This window comes from Idiotropiscis lumnitzeri, chromosome 7 (genome assembly GCF_059441095.1).
Source record: "Idiotropiscis lumnitzeri isolate Australia: NSW breed Sydney's pygmy pipehorse chromosome 7, RoL_Ilum_1.0, whole genome shotgun sequence".
Classification (NCBI taxonomy): Eukaryota; Metazoa; Chordata; class Actinopteri; order Syngnathiformes; family Syngnathidae; genus Idiotropiscis; species Idiotropiscis lumnitzeri.
In genome coordinates this window covers 6,531,141-6,548,455 of record NC_142397.1, presented here as the reverse complement: position 1 = coordinate 6,548,455, position 17,315 = coordinate 6,531,141, and the positions used below count along the sequence as shown (strand labels likewise).

Genomic DNA, 17,315 nt, shown 5'->3' with positions numbered 1-17,315 from the left:
TAATAAATTACTCAAGCAACAGTTAAAAAAAAAAAAAAGACAAAAGACAATTTTTGTTGAATAATGATCAGATTACTTCCTGGTTCACAAAGAATGAGTGGAATTAACAGGCGTACCATTTTTAGGGGGGGGTGAGAAAAAAATATTCAAACTAAAGTAAAACAAATAATTAAAATAAAACGTGTCCTGCCGTATTTGTCTGTATGCCCGCAGGCAACTTCCTAGGCCACAAAGAGATTACATACTTCCAATAACTTGAACGTACCATTTCACATCTAGGGGTAGGAAAATCATTATACAGTGATTTAACTACCATTAAGAGAAAATAAATTCCTTGAAGATGGGTAAAAGGGATTGTGGCATTTGTTTTTGTTTTGTTAGACATCTAATTACCTTGTTGTTCATTGTGGATTAGGTAAAGCGATAGGACAGTATCATTTTGTTTATTTTAATTGTGTGCCATTAGCAATGTTTGTCCGTATGCTAGCAGGTTATGTCCTGATTCACAAAATGATCTACATACCATTTTTGATTCTGGGGTAGAGAACAAAAAGAGAAAATCTATTCCTCTAACTACCTTTTCACACTGCACTTACCAAAGCGCACCGCTGACGAACCTGTTCATTGTGTACGGGATCCATGACGTGACAGTTAGTCGTGACTCACCGTCCGATAGAAAAAATGTTCCGCGGAAGAGCAGCAGAAGACGCATCCAATAGGAGAGGCCCTGGCGGAGTGATTTCATAGACCGACGTCAATCAACACACCTGTAAATGATGGCAAGGAGGCTCTGTCTTGTAACACGTTTTAATGGCGATACCACTCCAACAACTCCCCTCACTAGCCTGAACAATCTCGCGAGACCCCTGCGAGACAATTGTGACACTCAATTACCGTAAAGGTGCAACACAGTCGCAAATACAAATTTAACACCATTACATGACAACACCAATTAACTTTTTTGTTGGCTGCTACGCAAGGGCTTCCAAATATGGGCAAGCTTGCACCGGGGTGCTGTAGTCCTTGCGCATCAGTGGAGAACATCAAGAAAACCAAATGTGGCGTGAAAAGTTCTTTCACTCACTGCAAAAACTGAAACCATAACTAAAGTGGTTTAAAAATGTTCAAAATGATGAAGATGACAGGGCCCATTTTAAGAGGTTTTTCTGTTGTCATTGAAGAGACAAAAAATCAAACAAAATTTAAATAAAATTTACAGTTGCCCCACATAGGTTTGTTCGTCCGTATGCTAACAAGCTATTTCCAGGTTGAATGAGGATAACTGTACCAATAAAAAGGCTAGTCCCCGAAATAAGACAGTAGGATCACATCATTTTTATCCTAGATTCTACAATAGCTCTTACTGAAAGGGTTCTTATTCGATACCTTAAAATGCTCGAATGAGGCACTTGTGTTCCATTGTTAGCTAGCAAGGCTACCTCTGAATCACACACGTCGATGAAAGACAACAGGACTGGACCATTTTTGACCTGGTTTCAAAAAAAGGAAAGCAAACATTAAGGGAGCACCATGTAAAGATTTTGATTACAGAATTAAAAAAAAAATACAAATAAGGATCTGTCTGTCGTTTCATAAGGGGCAACTTCTCGGTTTACATTGCAAACTAACTTAAGTGAACTGTTTTTGATTTTAGGATGGGGAGAATGCTTCCAAGTTCCAGGATTTTTTAAATATCAAAAAGAGGAGGACAAAAATTTAGATTTTGTGTTTGTCATTTTTGGGGATTTTATTTATTTTTTATTAGTTAGTTGCTTATTAGTATTAGCAGAGTACGTCCTGGTTCATGGAAGATGATGCAAGATAAAACCAGATAATTTTTAATCTGGGGGAAGGAGTATGGTTTTAATGTCAAAACGTCAAGATAAAGAAAATAAATTCCTACAGCCCAAGTTGGCCATGTTTGTCACGGTTTACGTCTGTCAGATAGCAGACTACTTCCTGATTAAGGGAGGATGACCCAAGACAATAACGTAACATTTTTGAGTCTGGTGAGGGAGAAACACTTCATGACTCAAATGGCAAAAAAGGAAAAATAATGTATACTTTAAAAGAAAAAAGAAAAAGGCAGGCAACATCACCCATCCAGCGTAAATCGGACCACAAACCTCAGAACTGCGAGGCAGATGTGATAACCGCTCACTCACCATGCGCCTGAGGGGATGTCATAAATATTTTGTTTTTCTAACAGTTATCAAGCTACTTCCGATTTCACTGAGAACGACCCAACACACCAGACAAGACCCTACTTAAATTTTCGGCGAAAGGGAGCAAGAGTTCCATTGTGACTCCAAACTACTTAAAAAATAAATAAATATCAATGAGCATATTTAGGCATTTCCTGAGAAGTGACCTACTAAGAAACAAAAAACAGTAGAGAGATAACAGACATCACAATGCAAAAATGCCCCTCAGCTCTTTATTGAGGCTCCTCATGACAAGGTTAGAAAACAGTGTCAGACAGGTAAGTGTTGAGTCAAAAAGGAGACAATCAGCAGGAGATGATTGGGGGGGGGCATGTAACAGCGACAGGCAGTTAGTCGGAATTGAATAACAACAACAACAACAACAACGAGATTGTCAATCTATGTACAAAATATGATCCCTGAACAGTTACACTGCTTTTACACACATTATTTGGTGTCCCTGATATGGATACACAGTGTTCACGCACACACACACACGCACACGCATACGCACGCGCGCAGGCACTCACGCAGGTAAGGTTTGCTTGCGGAAGCATGCGGTCACCCGACGAGTCCAAGTGTCGTCGCACGCACACACGCGCACACACACGCAGAAAAACAAGTGCTCGCTCCATTGAGTGCGCCTCTCCACTCTCACTTCCACAACCACCAAGGTGCAGCGTTCATAAATTACAAATTATTTTAAAACACACACACACACACTCACAGGACCAGGAAATAACAGCTGCAAAACATGCACAGGCTCCTAACGTTTGGACATTTTACAAATGTAAACAACAAGAGCAGAAAGGTAATATACACCACTCGTTTCACACACACGCGGGAAAGGGTGTGGGGGGGGGTGGGATTACAGTTTTGCTGCATAGAAAGTAATCCTGTAAAAGCTCACACACACGAGAAAGTCTATTCACATTTGTCGCAAGAAGTCAGGAGCGCAACCTCGCCGGGAGGCGTGTAAAACACAATGTTTCGAGACCAGCGAGCCTTCCACGAGACAGTTGACGCACCGCAGACAGACGGCGTTTGCGTTCGCCTCCTCGTCTTTTAAAGGCCGTCTCAAAAGAAAATAGCGTCGTTCATACATCTCGATGATGTGACAATCGCCCGTCCGGCGGGTTACACGGAAGAGCGAGAAATGGCGCCTTTCCATCACCTGAAACTTGATGGGGTTTCCTGCGTTGGCGTGACTGTGGTAGCTCACTTCCTGTTCTGCAGCACTGGTAATGTCCCCGTTTAATGTCACCGTTTTGTTCTGTGGTCACGCAAGTAGGCACTTTCTCAGGCCGCAGCTTCGAATTATTTAAAAAAAAAAATTTCAAAAAGTGCATTTCTGATCTTTTTCTATTCCAGATTCATGTAAGTTGTTTTTTTTTTTATTGTGCGGACAGTTCAATCCAGTTCTCAGTTGATTTTCAACAGGGCGCTCAGAGAGCAGGAGTCAAAGCCACGGTGGCCTCCGCTAGAGCTGGACTTCCTGTGCTCCCATCTCGGCGAAGTTCTTCCTTCTCTGTGTGGGCTATCTGATCCAGACTGGCTTCCTCCTCCTCCATCTTCACAACAACCGCCGCCTCTTCGGCTTTCATGGCGGCCAAAGTGTCTGCGGCGCTCGCCTGGGCGTAGGCGCCCACGCTGGCGTGACTGAGGCCGTGCACCTTCTTCAGGTGCTTCTCCAGGGTGGCGTAAACCGTGAAAGGCACGGCGCAAAGTTGGCACAGGAAAGGCGCCTTGGCTCCCTGGGCGCCGTGTGTCTTCATGTGCCGCGTCAGCTTGGAGCTCTGGGCGCACGCGTAGCTGCACAGGCCGCAGCGGTACGGCCGCTCGCCCGTGTGGCTGCGGCGATGCACCGTCAGGTTGCTGCTGTTGCGGAATTGCTTGCCGCAGTACTCGCAGGCCTCGTCTTTCTTCTTCTTGGGGGCCGAGCCGGATGTGACGCCGGCGCTTCCCCCGCTGGTGCTCCTTCGCTCGTTCTCCCGTTGCCACTCCTGCACTGCCTCGCTGAATTTGGCCGAGCTGAAGTCGATGATCTCGGGGCGCTCGTTCATCTCGGGTCGTTTGGGCGTGCAGTTCCCGCTGGCGATGCCGCTCTCGCCGCTGCCGCCCGTCTCGCCGCTTTCCAGGGAGCCCTCGGAGGGGCTGGCGCAAGGGGAGGCGTGTCGAGGCTCCCCTTGCGTCTCCGCCTCCTCCTCGCCGCCGTCCCTCTGGCTCCGGTAGAGCCTCAGCAGCTCTCTGTCTGAGGGCCTGACCTGCGAGGGGAGCAGCATCAGGCTCGAGGCCATGGCGGCGTGTTTGGGCACACTCAGGTCCAACTCTGAGGGGCCCTGCACTCTTACATCCATCATGGGCTTCCCTGGGTGCATTTGGAACCTTCCCCTAGTAGACTCTATTGCCATCACATCTGCCGATTCATATCCGCTTCCTGCTGCCTCCCGGTGGTTGCTCCTGATATGACGGGCCAGCTGCCCGCTCTGGGCGAAGGCCTGGCCGCACACCCCGCAGTGGTATGGCCTCTCACACACGTGAGTCCGCCGATGGGCCGAGAGGGCGCGCAGGGACTGAAAGCTGTGGTCGCACAGTTCGCAGTGGAAGTCGGCCTGGAGGACTCCCCTTTGAGGAAAGGGGGACACTGCCGGCGGGGAGGAGGACGGGGACGGCGCCAGGCCTCCCGGCGAGCTGACGGCAGGGTTGTTGTTGTTGTTAACATTGTTGCTGCCCTCAGCAAGACCCCGCAGCAGCTCGGAGAAATTCAGAGCCTGCAGGTTGTTGGTGGGTGGGGTGGCGGGAGTCTGGCGGGCTCGAGCCTGGCGCAGGGTGGGTTGGAAGGCGGAGGCGAGCGCTTGGCTCAGGTGGCGAGGGTCCAGCATGGCTGCCACAGGTTTGTTCTCCTTCAGACGTCCTCTGGCTCGGAGGTCCTCATCTCCGTCGTCCTCCTGGTAGATGCTGAGGGAGTGTGCGTGCTGGGCGTGCTTCAGCAAGGCCCAGGCAGAGGGGACCACGCTCTCGCACTGCTGGCAGGTGAAATATGAGGGCTCCTCGGATCCTGGAAAACACACAAACGGAACATTATAAGTGACACACGCAAGGGTCACGGTGGAGCAGGAGACGATTCCAGTTCACTTGGGGTGAGAAAACAGTTCTCAGGTGACCCAACATGTCTGTGACACACTTTAGTCAAAACACCCTAAGGATCAAGACACTTCTTTTTAGAAACGTGCTGAAATTAATTTTTTGAAGGGGTCGTCTTGTCTCATGCAAATGAGCCGCTGATCTAAGTCTTCGTATATTGGCGATTGGGACGGTTAAACTTTGCTCCAAAAAAAAAAAAAAAAAAAGAAGAAAGAAATAAAAACAAACATTTATTGCCATTGACGGCTAAAGACGTCAAATTTTTTTTTCTTTTGCTCTGCGGGTAATGGCATTCCCATTCATTTCACTGGGCATGATCCAATAGTTTTGAGTTATCAGTATAGTCGCGAGACGCATTAAACTGGCATCTCAAGGCACCACCGTATAAGAGACAAAATACTAAAATAAAGTTTTTCATCACAGTGGTGGTCATTATTGGGGGTGATGGGAAATGTAGTTTTTTTAGTGTAAACATGGAGAGGAAAAAGGTTAAAAAAAACTAAAAAAAAAAGCTTTATTCTTTATGACCATAATCTGTTATACTGATTTGAAATTGCCAATGAGGTAACGGCTCCCTGATTGATTGTTGGAACATTTTCGGGAAAATGTCACACAACGAGCATGTTTTCTGTCGACGTCAAAGAAAGGACGCCGGTTAAGAGTGGCGTTTTCCAGGCCGGGCAGAGCGGAGGCGTGTTGGCGCGTACATCTTGCAGATATTTTTATATGTTGGATAGCTTTGTCTCCTAAGCGAGAAGCCACTTTCCAATTAAGCTGCAAATTGCTAATTAGCAGAACGTGGAAAACGAATGCTTTATGCAAATGAGCCACTGACTCAGCCTGCTTGACAAATGAGGCCTTTTCTGCATTAATCAACACTGGAGAGGCGATCTCCAAATTGTGAAGGGGGGGGGGGGAAGTGTTCTATTTTTTCTTTTTCTTTCTTTCCGAGAGGTTCAAAGCCGACTGCTATAAGCCTCTTTCATGTTTCCTCAAGTCAAATCCTTCTGTATTTTACTGGAGGGGAGGAGGCGAGAGATGAAAAAGAGAGCAACTGTTTCTCCGTTTCTTTCTCCCCTCTTTTCTGCCTGTGTGGTGCTCATGTCCTTTAACCTAGCCCGAGGTGGGAGCCAGCAAAAGTTGCGATGGGAAGAAAGAAAAAAAAAAAATAGGGTGAGAGCAGGAAAAGAGAGATAGGTAGGTCAGGGCTCGGGAGATAAAAAAGAAAATGAGATAAAAAGATTATAAAGTAGTGCAAGGGAGGGGAGGACACCGTGAAAATATGTCACCCCTTTGGATTGTACTTGAGACCCATCCTCCAAGCCCTCCGCCCCCAAATCTATCCCTGAGGGGGTGGCAGCGGGGGGGGTGGGCGGGTTCCACGGTGGCTTTTGTCTTGTGGTCCCGCAGTGAAACACAATACCCAGCCACTCTCTCTCTCCCTCAGTTTTTTTTATTCTTTTCCGTGTGTGTAAGGATTCCCATTTGGCCCGGGGTAACACTTGAATATTAAGCAGAAGCAATAACTACTAATTAAAAATGCAGATTGGCTGGGAGCACTAACGAGCAGCAGGCAGAATCTCTTCTCCCCCGGGAGGCCAAGAAGGAGAGGGGAGGCGAGAAATTGAAAGCGGGCGAAGCAAAAGTGTGCTGAAGACGGAGGAGGAGGAGGAGGGTGGTGGTGGAGATGAATAAAAAAAAAAAAGAAAAAAAAAAAAGAAAACAAACAAGGAGAATAAATAAAAAGGAACGAGACAGATGCACAAGGCTCTTCAGTAATCCATCCCCATTCTTACCCCGCCACCATACGCACACGCACACGCACACGCACGCGCACACGCGTCTTTCTTCGATGCAGAAAAAGAAAAGGAGGGACGTGTGCTTGCGGGATAACCGCTCTCTCACTTTCACTCATAACAGCTCACCAGCGAACGGTTTCCAAAACATAAACTCGCAGGGCCAAAATGGCCGTCAATTATTATCAAGGTGCTGTTGTATTGACGAGATTATTTCTTGGCTGAACAATTTTGAAAAATAATCAAATTTGATTTTTTTTTTTCACTCAATGTTGCGTTTGAGATTAAAAAATTTTGGGGGAAGTCTTCTTCGTCTCCCAATGTCCGCCATTCCATATAGGTTTTTTTAATTTTTATTTTCACCATGTTTTTTTTTTGTTTTTTTTTTTAAACAATAAAGCGGTGCCCGAAATTACGTTAATTCATGCCTTTTTCCATTGTAATGACTGGAAAGTCCATTAATCCATTTCAATCGCCTAAAAAAATAAATAAATGTGTTACTCATAAGTAATAAGGAAAAATGCACTCGTAATTATACCTTATAGAAAATAACAACATAGCATGTAAAATATTTACTTTGTGCATCATGATTAAGTCGTTGCAGCTGCTTTTGGTGCATTTAACTTGGCCACTAGGAGGAAGTATTAAACAGTCATGCAGACACAAATGAAGAAGAGTTTCACCACTACTGTAAGTGACTCAGTTAGTCACACTATCAGGTACGTCTCCTAGAGGATAAAGAGTATATGTGTTAAAGTGAGTTAAGTTTGCTGTCACCATACAGAGCTCGGATCTCCAATTTTAACTCGCAAGTCAAAGCAGAAAAAGAAAATCATCTGCTCACATCTCAAGACACCACTGTATTAAGCCATGAAAACAATAGAACTTGAAAAAAAATGAAAATAGATAAAATAAGCATCTTTGCATCGCCTGAAAGGTGCAAAATAAAAAAGGTCTGATTATTCTGATCGTTATGATTTTTCGCACCTATTACCCTTATTATTTTTATTATTATAAAACGATCTGGCCATTTTCCCCCCCCCCGGTTAAGTGGTAAATCTCCAAAGACAAGTGACGAAATGTTGTATTTTTAACTTTAAATTTTGGACCATTATTCATATCCCTTCCAATCATGTCATCCCTTTACATGGCTTCTAACGGTCTCTCGCCACTTTCTTCATTCTTTTCCAGCTCAAATAGTCACATTCAACACATACAAACTCAGAGAGACTGAGTGATTTATGTACTGTTTTGACATGTGGACTCAGCTCCGGTTGATGAGGATGCAAAAAAATAAATAAATAAAAAAATACGGAGATGTTCTCGATGGACGGAAATAGTGCAGGCAGCACTCCCCCCTGGCCCCCCTCGCTCCCTGAGCGTTGCACAAAGGAAGGAACTGCTAACGTGTGTGCACACGACATGGGAGGTTTCGACATGTGCACGAGGGACGCTCGTATACCTGCTGCGAGATGCTGCAGCCTTTTGTTTGTCCGGACAGGAGCAAAGACCTCCGCCAAGGCTCAAATATTTTTAGTAGCCTTATAGCATAATTGGCTATAATAATGTTGAACACCGTCATTATTTATTTTTTTTTTATAGAAATGCGATGAAGATACTTTTTGTTTTTTTTTAAACACTTTGGATTAGGATTAGGGTTATTTTGACTTCTCTTTTTGCTTTCAAGAGCCTACATAGGCACAACAAATTTTCTATGTTCAGTTTACGCGATATAAATGAACTTGTATTGTGTTGTATTGCCACTGAATCTAGATCAGATCTGGATTAAACTTGTTTTGATGTGAAAACATCCTCCATAAGCATCGCATCAAACTGGACATGGTTTGAAAGAGATGTAAAAGTTTAGTTCTCTTAAATCAGGGATGGGCAAACTAAGGCACGGGGGCCACATGCAGCCCGTAAAACGTTTTAATCCGGACCCCCGAACTTAAAAATTAAATGAATAAACCTTGTTAATGTTTAATTGATATATATTGTTGTAATGCTTTTGTTCACTTTCAGTTCAAATAAATGAGGTGAGGTTACCAAAACGCTCCATCCAACTGCTCCTGGTCCGGCTCCTCTGTCAAATTTTACAACCCATTGTGGCCCACCAATCAAAAAGTTTGCCCACCCCTGTCTTAAATTGTTCATCTGGGGCTTTTTGACCACTTACACTTTTATTACCGTTTTATTTATTTTCTCTCTCTTAATACGAATATAATGTCAGGCCACATTGATATATTTGAAAATGTACATCAGAAGTTTGGCACAAACCAACACATAAACCATGAGTATGCCTTTTTTCTTTTTTTGCAGTGTGGAATGTTTCGTTGTCTCGCACAATAATTATTTTACTGCAAAAGGTACGGTTCTTTTTGTACCGTGGCAGGAAATGGTCAGTCTTTCAGTCAGAGACTTTGCACAAACGTTGCAGAGGACATTGCGACACCTTTGTGTACACCAAAAGAGGCGTCAAACGGGTCACCCTCACTTGCTTCAATACGTTTGAGAAGCACTGGTCAAGCGGATCTCGCTGACGCACTCGATCTCGCTGCGCCTTTGCCTGAGAGAAGACTTTTCGGAAAACGTCTAGCGTTTTTATTCTTTCCTCAAGGCACTGGACAAGTTCATGCTTTCCATCAACAGACCTTCTAATTACTGTACTGGTGGAACAAACTCTTTGAGTAATTTCCCTTTAATTAGGCTTTGCTTCGAAACCAATTATCAAACCGGTTTTGAGATTCACATCGGTCTTCTCTCCAATAAAACCAGAAAAACAACACGTGCAAAAGAAATTCCACAACCTACACGAGATTAGGTCGCGAGTTGTTGAAGACTGGAAAAACAATATATGTAAAAACTTTCGGAAAAGAAAAAAAAACTACACCGTTTATTAACATATACACCAAGCGTGGGCAAACTACGGCCCGGGGGCCACGTGTGGCCCATTAGACGATTTAATCCGACACGCCGAACTTGAAAAAAATTAAATGAATAAACCTTGTTAATATTTTAGTTTCTAAATACTCTGGTGTGTCAAAGACAGATATTTTTTTGTCATGCTTTTGTTCACTTTCGTTTAAAATTAAATGTATTTTTTTTCTCCGATGAGGTGAGGTGACCAAAACACTCCATCCATCTGCTCCTGGTCCGGCCCCTCTGTCAAATTTTAGAACCCATTGTGGCCCACCAATCCAAAAAGTTTGCCCACCCCTCATCTCGCCTATAAGACCAAAACATACATGTACAATTGTTTATCGTAAAACAGATAAAGTTTTTGCTTTTGTTTGTTAACATAAGAAGAAGAGGGGAAAAAATAATCTCTGATTAATTTTCCAAAATGGTTCAGCCATATCGAGCTTCTTCCATGTTTCTAAGTTGACAGCATGTGTTGTATTATCCCGGGAATCAGAATATGTTTACCTGGTCACCTCAGAGACAAGCAGGCAGGAGATTGGTGGCGAGTGGGGGAGCGGGATGAGTTCTGGAGCTCAGGTGCTCCGCGTAGTGATTGGTAGGCCCCCAGGGGGACACCCAGAAAGCCTCCTGACGCCACTGCTTTCTGCACAATTAGCTTTTGCATCACTAACTCAACAAGGCCTGCTAATGGCAACGGCTAGGCTAATGAGCTGGACTCATACGGAGGAGTGAGGGGGGGGGGGTAAACAAACAAAGAAAAATAAAAAAACAGCCTGACTAATGAGCAAGCCACCTTTTTCCTCTCTTCCAAGAACTCACCTGCTTTGCCGGGTTCCATCTTCACCTTCACTCCAAGCTCCGCCTCCCAGGCTCGCTCCCGAGTCACCGCCTCCTCCCTCCTCAGCTCGATGAAGCCCGGGCCTAGCCGGGAAACGGCGCCCATTGGGGTGCCGGCGGAGGGGGCGGCGCCGGCGCAATGACGCTGCAGGGCCCGGTGGGCGGGTGAGGGGGGCGCGGCCCGGGTGTCACTCGTTTGGTTTCGGGGGAGGCAGCCGCCCTGTTTGTGCTGGATGAAGGCCAGGATGTGCGCCAGGGGGAAGGCCCGGCTGCACTGGCCGCAGGTCAAGAGGTCGCCGCCCCCGTCGGGCGTCAGGATGTGTGGGGCCGCATGGTGGTCTTGAGGCGGGGGGGCACTTCCGTCTGCTGTATCAGGAGATTCTGAGAAACATGCAAATACATTCATAGAGTTAGATGTTGCTGAAGTCGAATACAGTTTCACAACTTGCACGGTACCGATTTAAAAAAATGACTTTCCTTTCAGGTTTTTTAAATATTTTCATTTTTAATATATTTGATAAGTCCACACCTATTTTTTCACATCTTTTTAAATATATTAAATGTTAAAAAGTATATTCATGAAAAAAAGAAATATTTGTAAATGCTTAAACAATTTAATATATATTTAAACATTTATTTAGGAAGGATGGATGATATTTAAATCAATCAATGACTTAAAAATATCAAACAATTGCACAAGTACATGCGTAAGATCATTTTAAATATTTAACAACGGTAATTATTCATTATATTTAAAGAAAATTACTATAAAATAAAATTAACTTTAAAAAGAAATAGATGTATATACAAAAGGCACATTTAAAAAGTCTTTGACTACCGTTACCGAATGGTTTTATGTACGAACTTATTGTTAGAAAATAAAATCAGCATTTGTATTGAATTTCCTTACAAATTTAATGAAACAATTATAGTTGTATTGCCAACCGTGATCGAAGTTCACATTTGAACTTGCGTAAACAAGATCAAATTATGACAAAATACGTTTGCATGACAATATTATGCACGCCATCACCTTCTAATGAAATCCAATACAAATATGTCACTGTATTAAAAATCTTGTTTTTCTTGTTCTCATGTACCATTTCCTTATGCGGGATAATTGTAGACACATGGAAGCCAATCTGAGAGCGTTACACACACTCACTAGACACAATCAGTACACTCGCAAACTCTCCGCTTATGATTGACACACACAAGTGAAATACTAAAGAACAATGTCTAATCTTCGACCTAAAATTCATATTTCTTCATGGTGGTAAATTTTAAGGGACCAAAATATGTTAGCTTATTGATTCAGTATTTTTATTTAACAGGCCGATTGATCGCTTATCTGGTTATCTATTTTTGCTGCCAAATATCAGAATTGATGAAAAATAAAAATCCATAATAGGTCGGGCCTGAGTCAGGACTAAACATTGTTCCATGATTACCTCTATGAAAGTAACATTCAAAACTGTCCATTAACAAGAATGTCCAGCCAGAATTGGGCAGGTACATTTTAAATACCGACTTGCAATTAAACAAGTATAAGGAAAAAGAAGCTAGTAGCAGGTGTCACACACACACACACACGCACACACACGCAACATTGCGGCAGATTTCAAGTGCTTGTGTCACTCAAAAGGAGCGTCACAATGAGGCCAAACTGCTCACAGGCCACTGACCACTTCCTTCAAGCGACCCAGAACTGATCAGCTCGCTAACAAGACCCACAGACACAAAAGGGGGAGGGGGGGGGAAACATCACCTCATTCACCTCAAACAACGTGACATCCTCTAAAATAAAGTTCAGTTGTTCCTGTAGGTAGCAATGCGATTCATTATGAGCATAAGGCCACATCAATTATTAGAGGGTGTGCATACTTTAGCAAACCTCTCCGTTGTTTATTCAGATATATTTGTTTACTTGCTTTCTTTGAAAGATTGGTTTTGCCCCAATAGAGTTGTCCAAGTTGTAAATGTTTTGTGTATTATAAAAGCTGGCATTTGGGTGTGTAGACTTTTTAAATCCACTGTATTCACGCCCCAAGACTCAAACCGCAGAGCGTTTCTCAACAGGAAGCGGAATGCAATAAAAGGGGGAGAAAAAAAATGACCGAAGGTGTAAGATAAGAGCGGGCTGGCCTGCGTGTGTGTGCGTGCGTGCGTGCGTACGTTTGAAGCTCACAAATGTGACATGTGACCTCATACCTGACACATGTGGTTAGAGCAAGAGACGGGAACTTTGAAACCAGGCCTAAAAGAAGGCCAGTACGCGAAGCAGTCGGACAAAAATTTCTTTAAAAAAATAAAATAAAATAAATAGGCTTACAAGAAGGTAAATAACAATTGAAAGACGTGTTGAGACATTGAGGACTGCAATGGGCTAACTGTTTTGTCCAGTGAGCTTTCAGTTTCAAGTTTTCATTTTGAGTGATTTAAAGTTTTATGGATGCGGCCCAATGCATAATTTAAAGTTGTCCACCACTGAGCATTTAGTAATAGTCTGAAAATCTGTCAAATATGCTGATATTTCTTGAAAGATGATAGCTAGCCACTAAGATGCACATGCACTGCGAGCCAAGCTAATAATTAGAGCCAAGTTCAACAATGGACTCTCTAATGTGTTACTAAATCTTGATGACAACTAGTATCCATTAAAAATATCTTCATAAAAAAAAATTAAAAAAAAGACAAAAAAATATCCCCAGTCTTTTACGTGGAGCTCGCCAAATTTTGTTTTTGTGGCCAACCACATTTGGGGCAGAAACGTGATTTAAAGTTGTCTACCACTATCAGTTTAGTATTAGTGATCCGAGCTTGAAAATCTGTTACATCTCCTGATATTACTTGAAAGTTGGTAAATCGACACATAAACTAAGATATAAATGCATTGCTATTTAGCTGAAGAAGAAGAAAAAAAACAGTGCAGAGTACAGCAATGGACTACCTAATTTAGTACTAAACATCGATGATGACCAACAGACATTTAAAAGAGGGGTGCACCCATGTCCGGTCCTCGAGAGCCCCTATCCAGCCTGTTTTTGATGTCTCCCTCCTCCAAAACACCTGATTCAAATGATCATTTGAATCAAGTGTGTTGGAGGAGGAAGATGATCTAAAACAGGCTGTGAAGGGGTTCTCGAGGACCCGACTTGGTCACCCGATTTAAAAGATAAGTCCTTTCCCAATTCATTTTTGCATGCAACTTTATTTCTTTTTTTAAATAGTAATAACGGACTGTTAGAATTGGAACTGAACCATGATGACCGATATTCATCTGAAAGGTATGCATTTCCTCTATGCAATTCCACATGTAACACGAAAAGAATGGGGGGAGTAAGCCCACTCTTGTACTCAGATACAAATGTGATGAGGCTCAGTAGCTAACTTCATTTTTGTCATTTGGGAGGAGCGCATTATGACGTTTTATGGGTGCCACTACATTTGTTTGTAAAAGTGGTCTAAGTCCAAACAGTCTATTAACTATTTCATGAAAGCAAAGTACAATAATAGACAGTCACCTATATGTAAAAATGACTTTAAAAAAACGTAGATTTAGCCCATTGCAGTTCTCCATGGCTCGGTTTTGATGGGGTTTGCTTTTCTTGTTAAAAGAACACATTAAAGCCTAAAATGCTAATAACACGCATTGTTGTCAAGTTAGTATAGACCTCAGTGGACTTTTCTCTAAAGAAAAGTGGCCTCCGAGAAAACGGTCCTGTTGCACAACACCGGTCACCGGCACACCTTGTTGCCTGGACCAGGGCCAATCGAGCAGCAGCAGCTTCATAGACTGGAATAGAATAGAATCAGGACAGGTACAGACAGTACAGTGTGGAGCTGCATCGCGCCAGTTGTTACTCAAAAATGTCACCTTTCCTGTTTCAGAGCTGCGGCTGTTTGTGCAGACTTGCAAGGCGCGGCCACACACATACACGCGCACGCACGAGTGAACTCGCGCACACGCACGCACGCACGCGTGTCAATGAGGGACCGCGGTCACACAACGCACGCACGGTTATGGAAATTTAAGAAGCTTAAATTTATTTAAAAAGATAAATATTGTACATTTTCAGATTGATATATATTTAATGATGAGTTCAAATATACTTTTATTCGAAAAATAATTTTCTTTTTCTATTTTTAGTTGTTTTTTTTTTTCAGCCGGAACTTATTAGGAAGTACTACAGTTACTTTCGATAAATAAAATATACATATACAGAGCCGCCTTTAAAAAAAAAAAAACTTGGTCTGGAAACGTCCTGTTAAAATATTGACTCTAAACGTTACAAGCGTTCGCGGTTCCGTATGTGATGTCAACAAAGTGTGACGACGACGACACGCAACGCATCATTTCATTAATCACTCCATCAGTCGAAGCAAATTAAGCACCACTTCTACTCCCAACTTCCATTTCCCCCCAACGTGTTTCGTCCTTACCGTGAATTGCACTCAGGTGCTGCGGTCTGCTGCCAAGTTTGCGTCTGGACATCGCGTCGATGCCTCCGCACTTCCCCCCTCTCAAAATACTACAATAACAAGCCACTTAAAAAAAGAAAAGAATAAAAGCAGGAGGGGGGTTAAAGAAGCCGGTTCGGTCCAGGTGGACGCTGTGTGATAAGTGGACCGGCCCTGATAAGACGGCTGGCCTGTGTGTGCTTTTGTGTCGTCTCCTCCCCAGCGTGGACTGGACTGACAAGGCTGCGTTCAAGTTCACGCGTCTTGCTTCTCCTTCACGCAGCTGGTGAGTGGAGGGCTGCAAGGGGGCGTGGCCGGGCCTGTAAACCGCGCCCACTCAACGACTAAAACCGCTACCCCACCGATCAAACACGTGTGACACGAGACAGGGGGGTCTTTGGTCTGCGACCGTCCAGCGATAGAAGAAAAGTCCCAATTGCGCTAATCAGGAAATGCTCATTTAAATAATCGAATGAAACTCATTAAGTTGGCAGTAACTCAACAAATAAATACATACTTTTTTGTGACGTGACAGTTTTTGTCACTCCACAAACTATAGTTTGCAGCACACCATTCAAACCACTAGAGCTGGGCAGTCCGTCCTGGGGGCGCAACGGTCCGGCCCTCCGGACGCCCATTTTTGGATCAATTGTGCTTACCGACTTGCACTGGGCACATTCATGGAGAAGAAGAAAGGAGGAGACAAATAAACCATAATAATTGCAAATTAACCAGCAAATGATGGTTAAATAAACCTCTGCCGTTAGCGTCGCTCCCGCAGCAGCGTCATGTATGGACGCTTTCTTTTTTTTTTTTTGTGGAACAGGTGTGGGGGCCAACAATTTTTATGGGTAAAGCCAGAGGGTCAAGGCCAGAACCGTACCGAGATAGCGGCCGGAGGGCGTGGGACTGACCGTCAAAAAAGGGTCAAGTGCCCACCTCTGCAAACCACCATATCGTAAATAGAAGAACCCCCTGTATTTTATAATTTTAGATGAGATTTAAACAAAAGTTTAAGTACCCCATTGAGTCTGTTTAGTTTTATATTTCAGAGAAATTCTTTGAGTTCCACAGCTGTTTCCACAAGTATTCACTTCTGCTTTTCTTCATAGCACTAAAAAAATAAAATAAAAATGGAGTTCATATTTTGATGCATAAAAAAAATACTGCATTGCCTTCAGATTACTGTTCCTGACTAACAGTAAAACAGCAGGGCAACAGATTATTTTTAAGGAGGAGAATAAAAAGAATTCTAAGATTGCAGCGGCCACAGTTGAACCTTGAGAGTTGGAACCGTGATCTTGACATACCTTTCGAAGGACAAACTCTGCAAGTTGTGCTTTTTATTTGGCAATAACTTCTACCAAAAGCCTTTAGCAGCCACTACTAAGGTTGTTGAAATTACACAGGAAGTGAGCAGAATCTAGAATCTTTCAAAGCAGTACGCACACATTGTCACCACAAAGTGGAGACGCTGATTTTAGTTATCTCATTGAAGTGAGCACAGCTCTCATATTTGAGTCAGTATTTTTTTATTACAGTTTATGCATTCATTAAACACTGAAAAAAATTACCACTAATGTAATGTAAAGTATACAGCTTGTATTACACCCCAAGTGAAATAGACCAAATTAACACTTTTTCCCTCCCCGGTGTCATGAAAATCAGTAACATGGTCGGAGATGTGAAAGGGGAGCAAGCGTGTTAAATTAGGTGTTGCAGCTCTCTCACACTGGTCACTGGAAACTCAATTTGGCAACTCATGCCAAACAACTGAGAATTTTTTTTTTGGGGGGGGGTTAATTTTAGCTACACATAACACAAAAATAGAGATTATACAGAATGTTGCTTACCTGTACAGTTCAGTTTTTATATTACAGTTTGACACTGGGACAAATAATTTTTATTAGTTTCTGTGGGGAAAAATCCCAAAATTTTTTCCACAGTAATC

The 17,315-nt window shown here is 43.2% G+C and overlaps 1 protein-coding gene across 1 annotated transcript; it reads right to left on the bottom strand.

Annotated features, from left to right (window-relative positions):
- Positions 1 to 2,423: 2,423 nt before the first annotated feature.
- On the bottom strand, positions 2,424 to 15,657 carry znf296 (zinc finger protein 296). Its single transcript, XM_088301524.1, has 3 exons — positions 15,347 to 15,657; positions 10,886 to 11,284; positions 2,424 to 5,262 (listed from the first exon to the last, which is right to left on the bottom strand). Exons 1-3 carry the CDS (start codon positions 15,396 to 15,398, stop codon positions 3,650 to 3,652), a joined length of 2,064 nt encoding a protein of 687 aa, XP_088157650.1. The 5' UTR covers positions 15,399 to 15,657; the 3' UTR covers positions 2,424 to 3,649.
- Between the last annotated feature and the right edge of the window lie 1,658 nt (positions 15,658 to 17,315).

Excerpts from the sequence above, each read along its gene's own strand:
- znf296 (XM_088301524.1), bottom strand. The coding sequence starts at position 15,398 with ATGTCCAGACGCAAACTTGGCAGCAGACCGCAGCACCTGAGTGCAATT. Across the intron at positions 11,285-15,346 it reads GCACCTGAGTGCAATTCACG|AATCTCCTGATACAGCAGAC; the intron begins GTAAGGACGAAA and ends CATGTTTCTCAG. Across the intron at positions 5,263-10,885 it reads GATGGAACCCGGCAAAGCAG|GATCCGAGGAGCCCTCATAT; the intron begins GTGAGTTCTTGG and ends TGTGTTTTCCAG.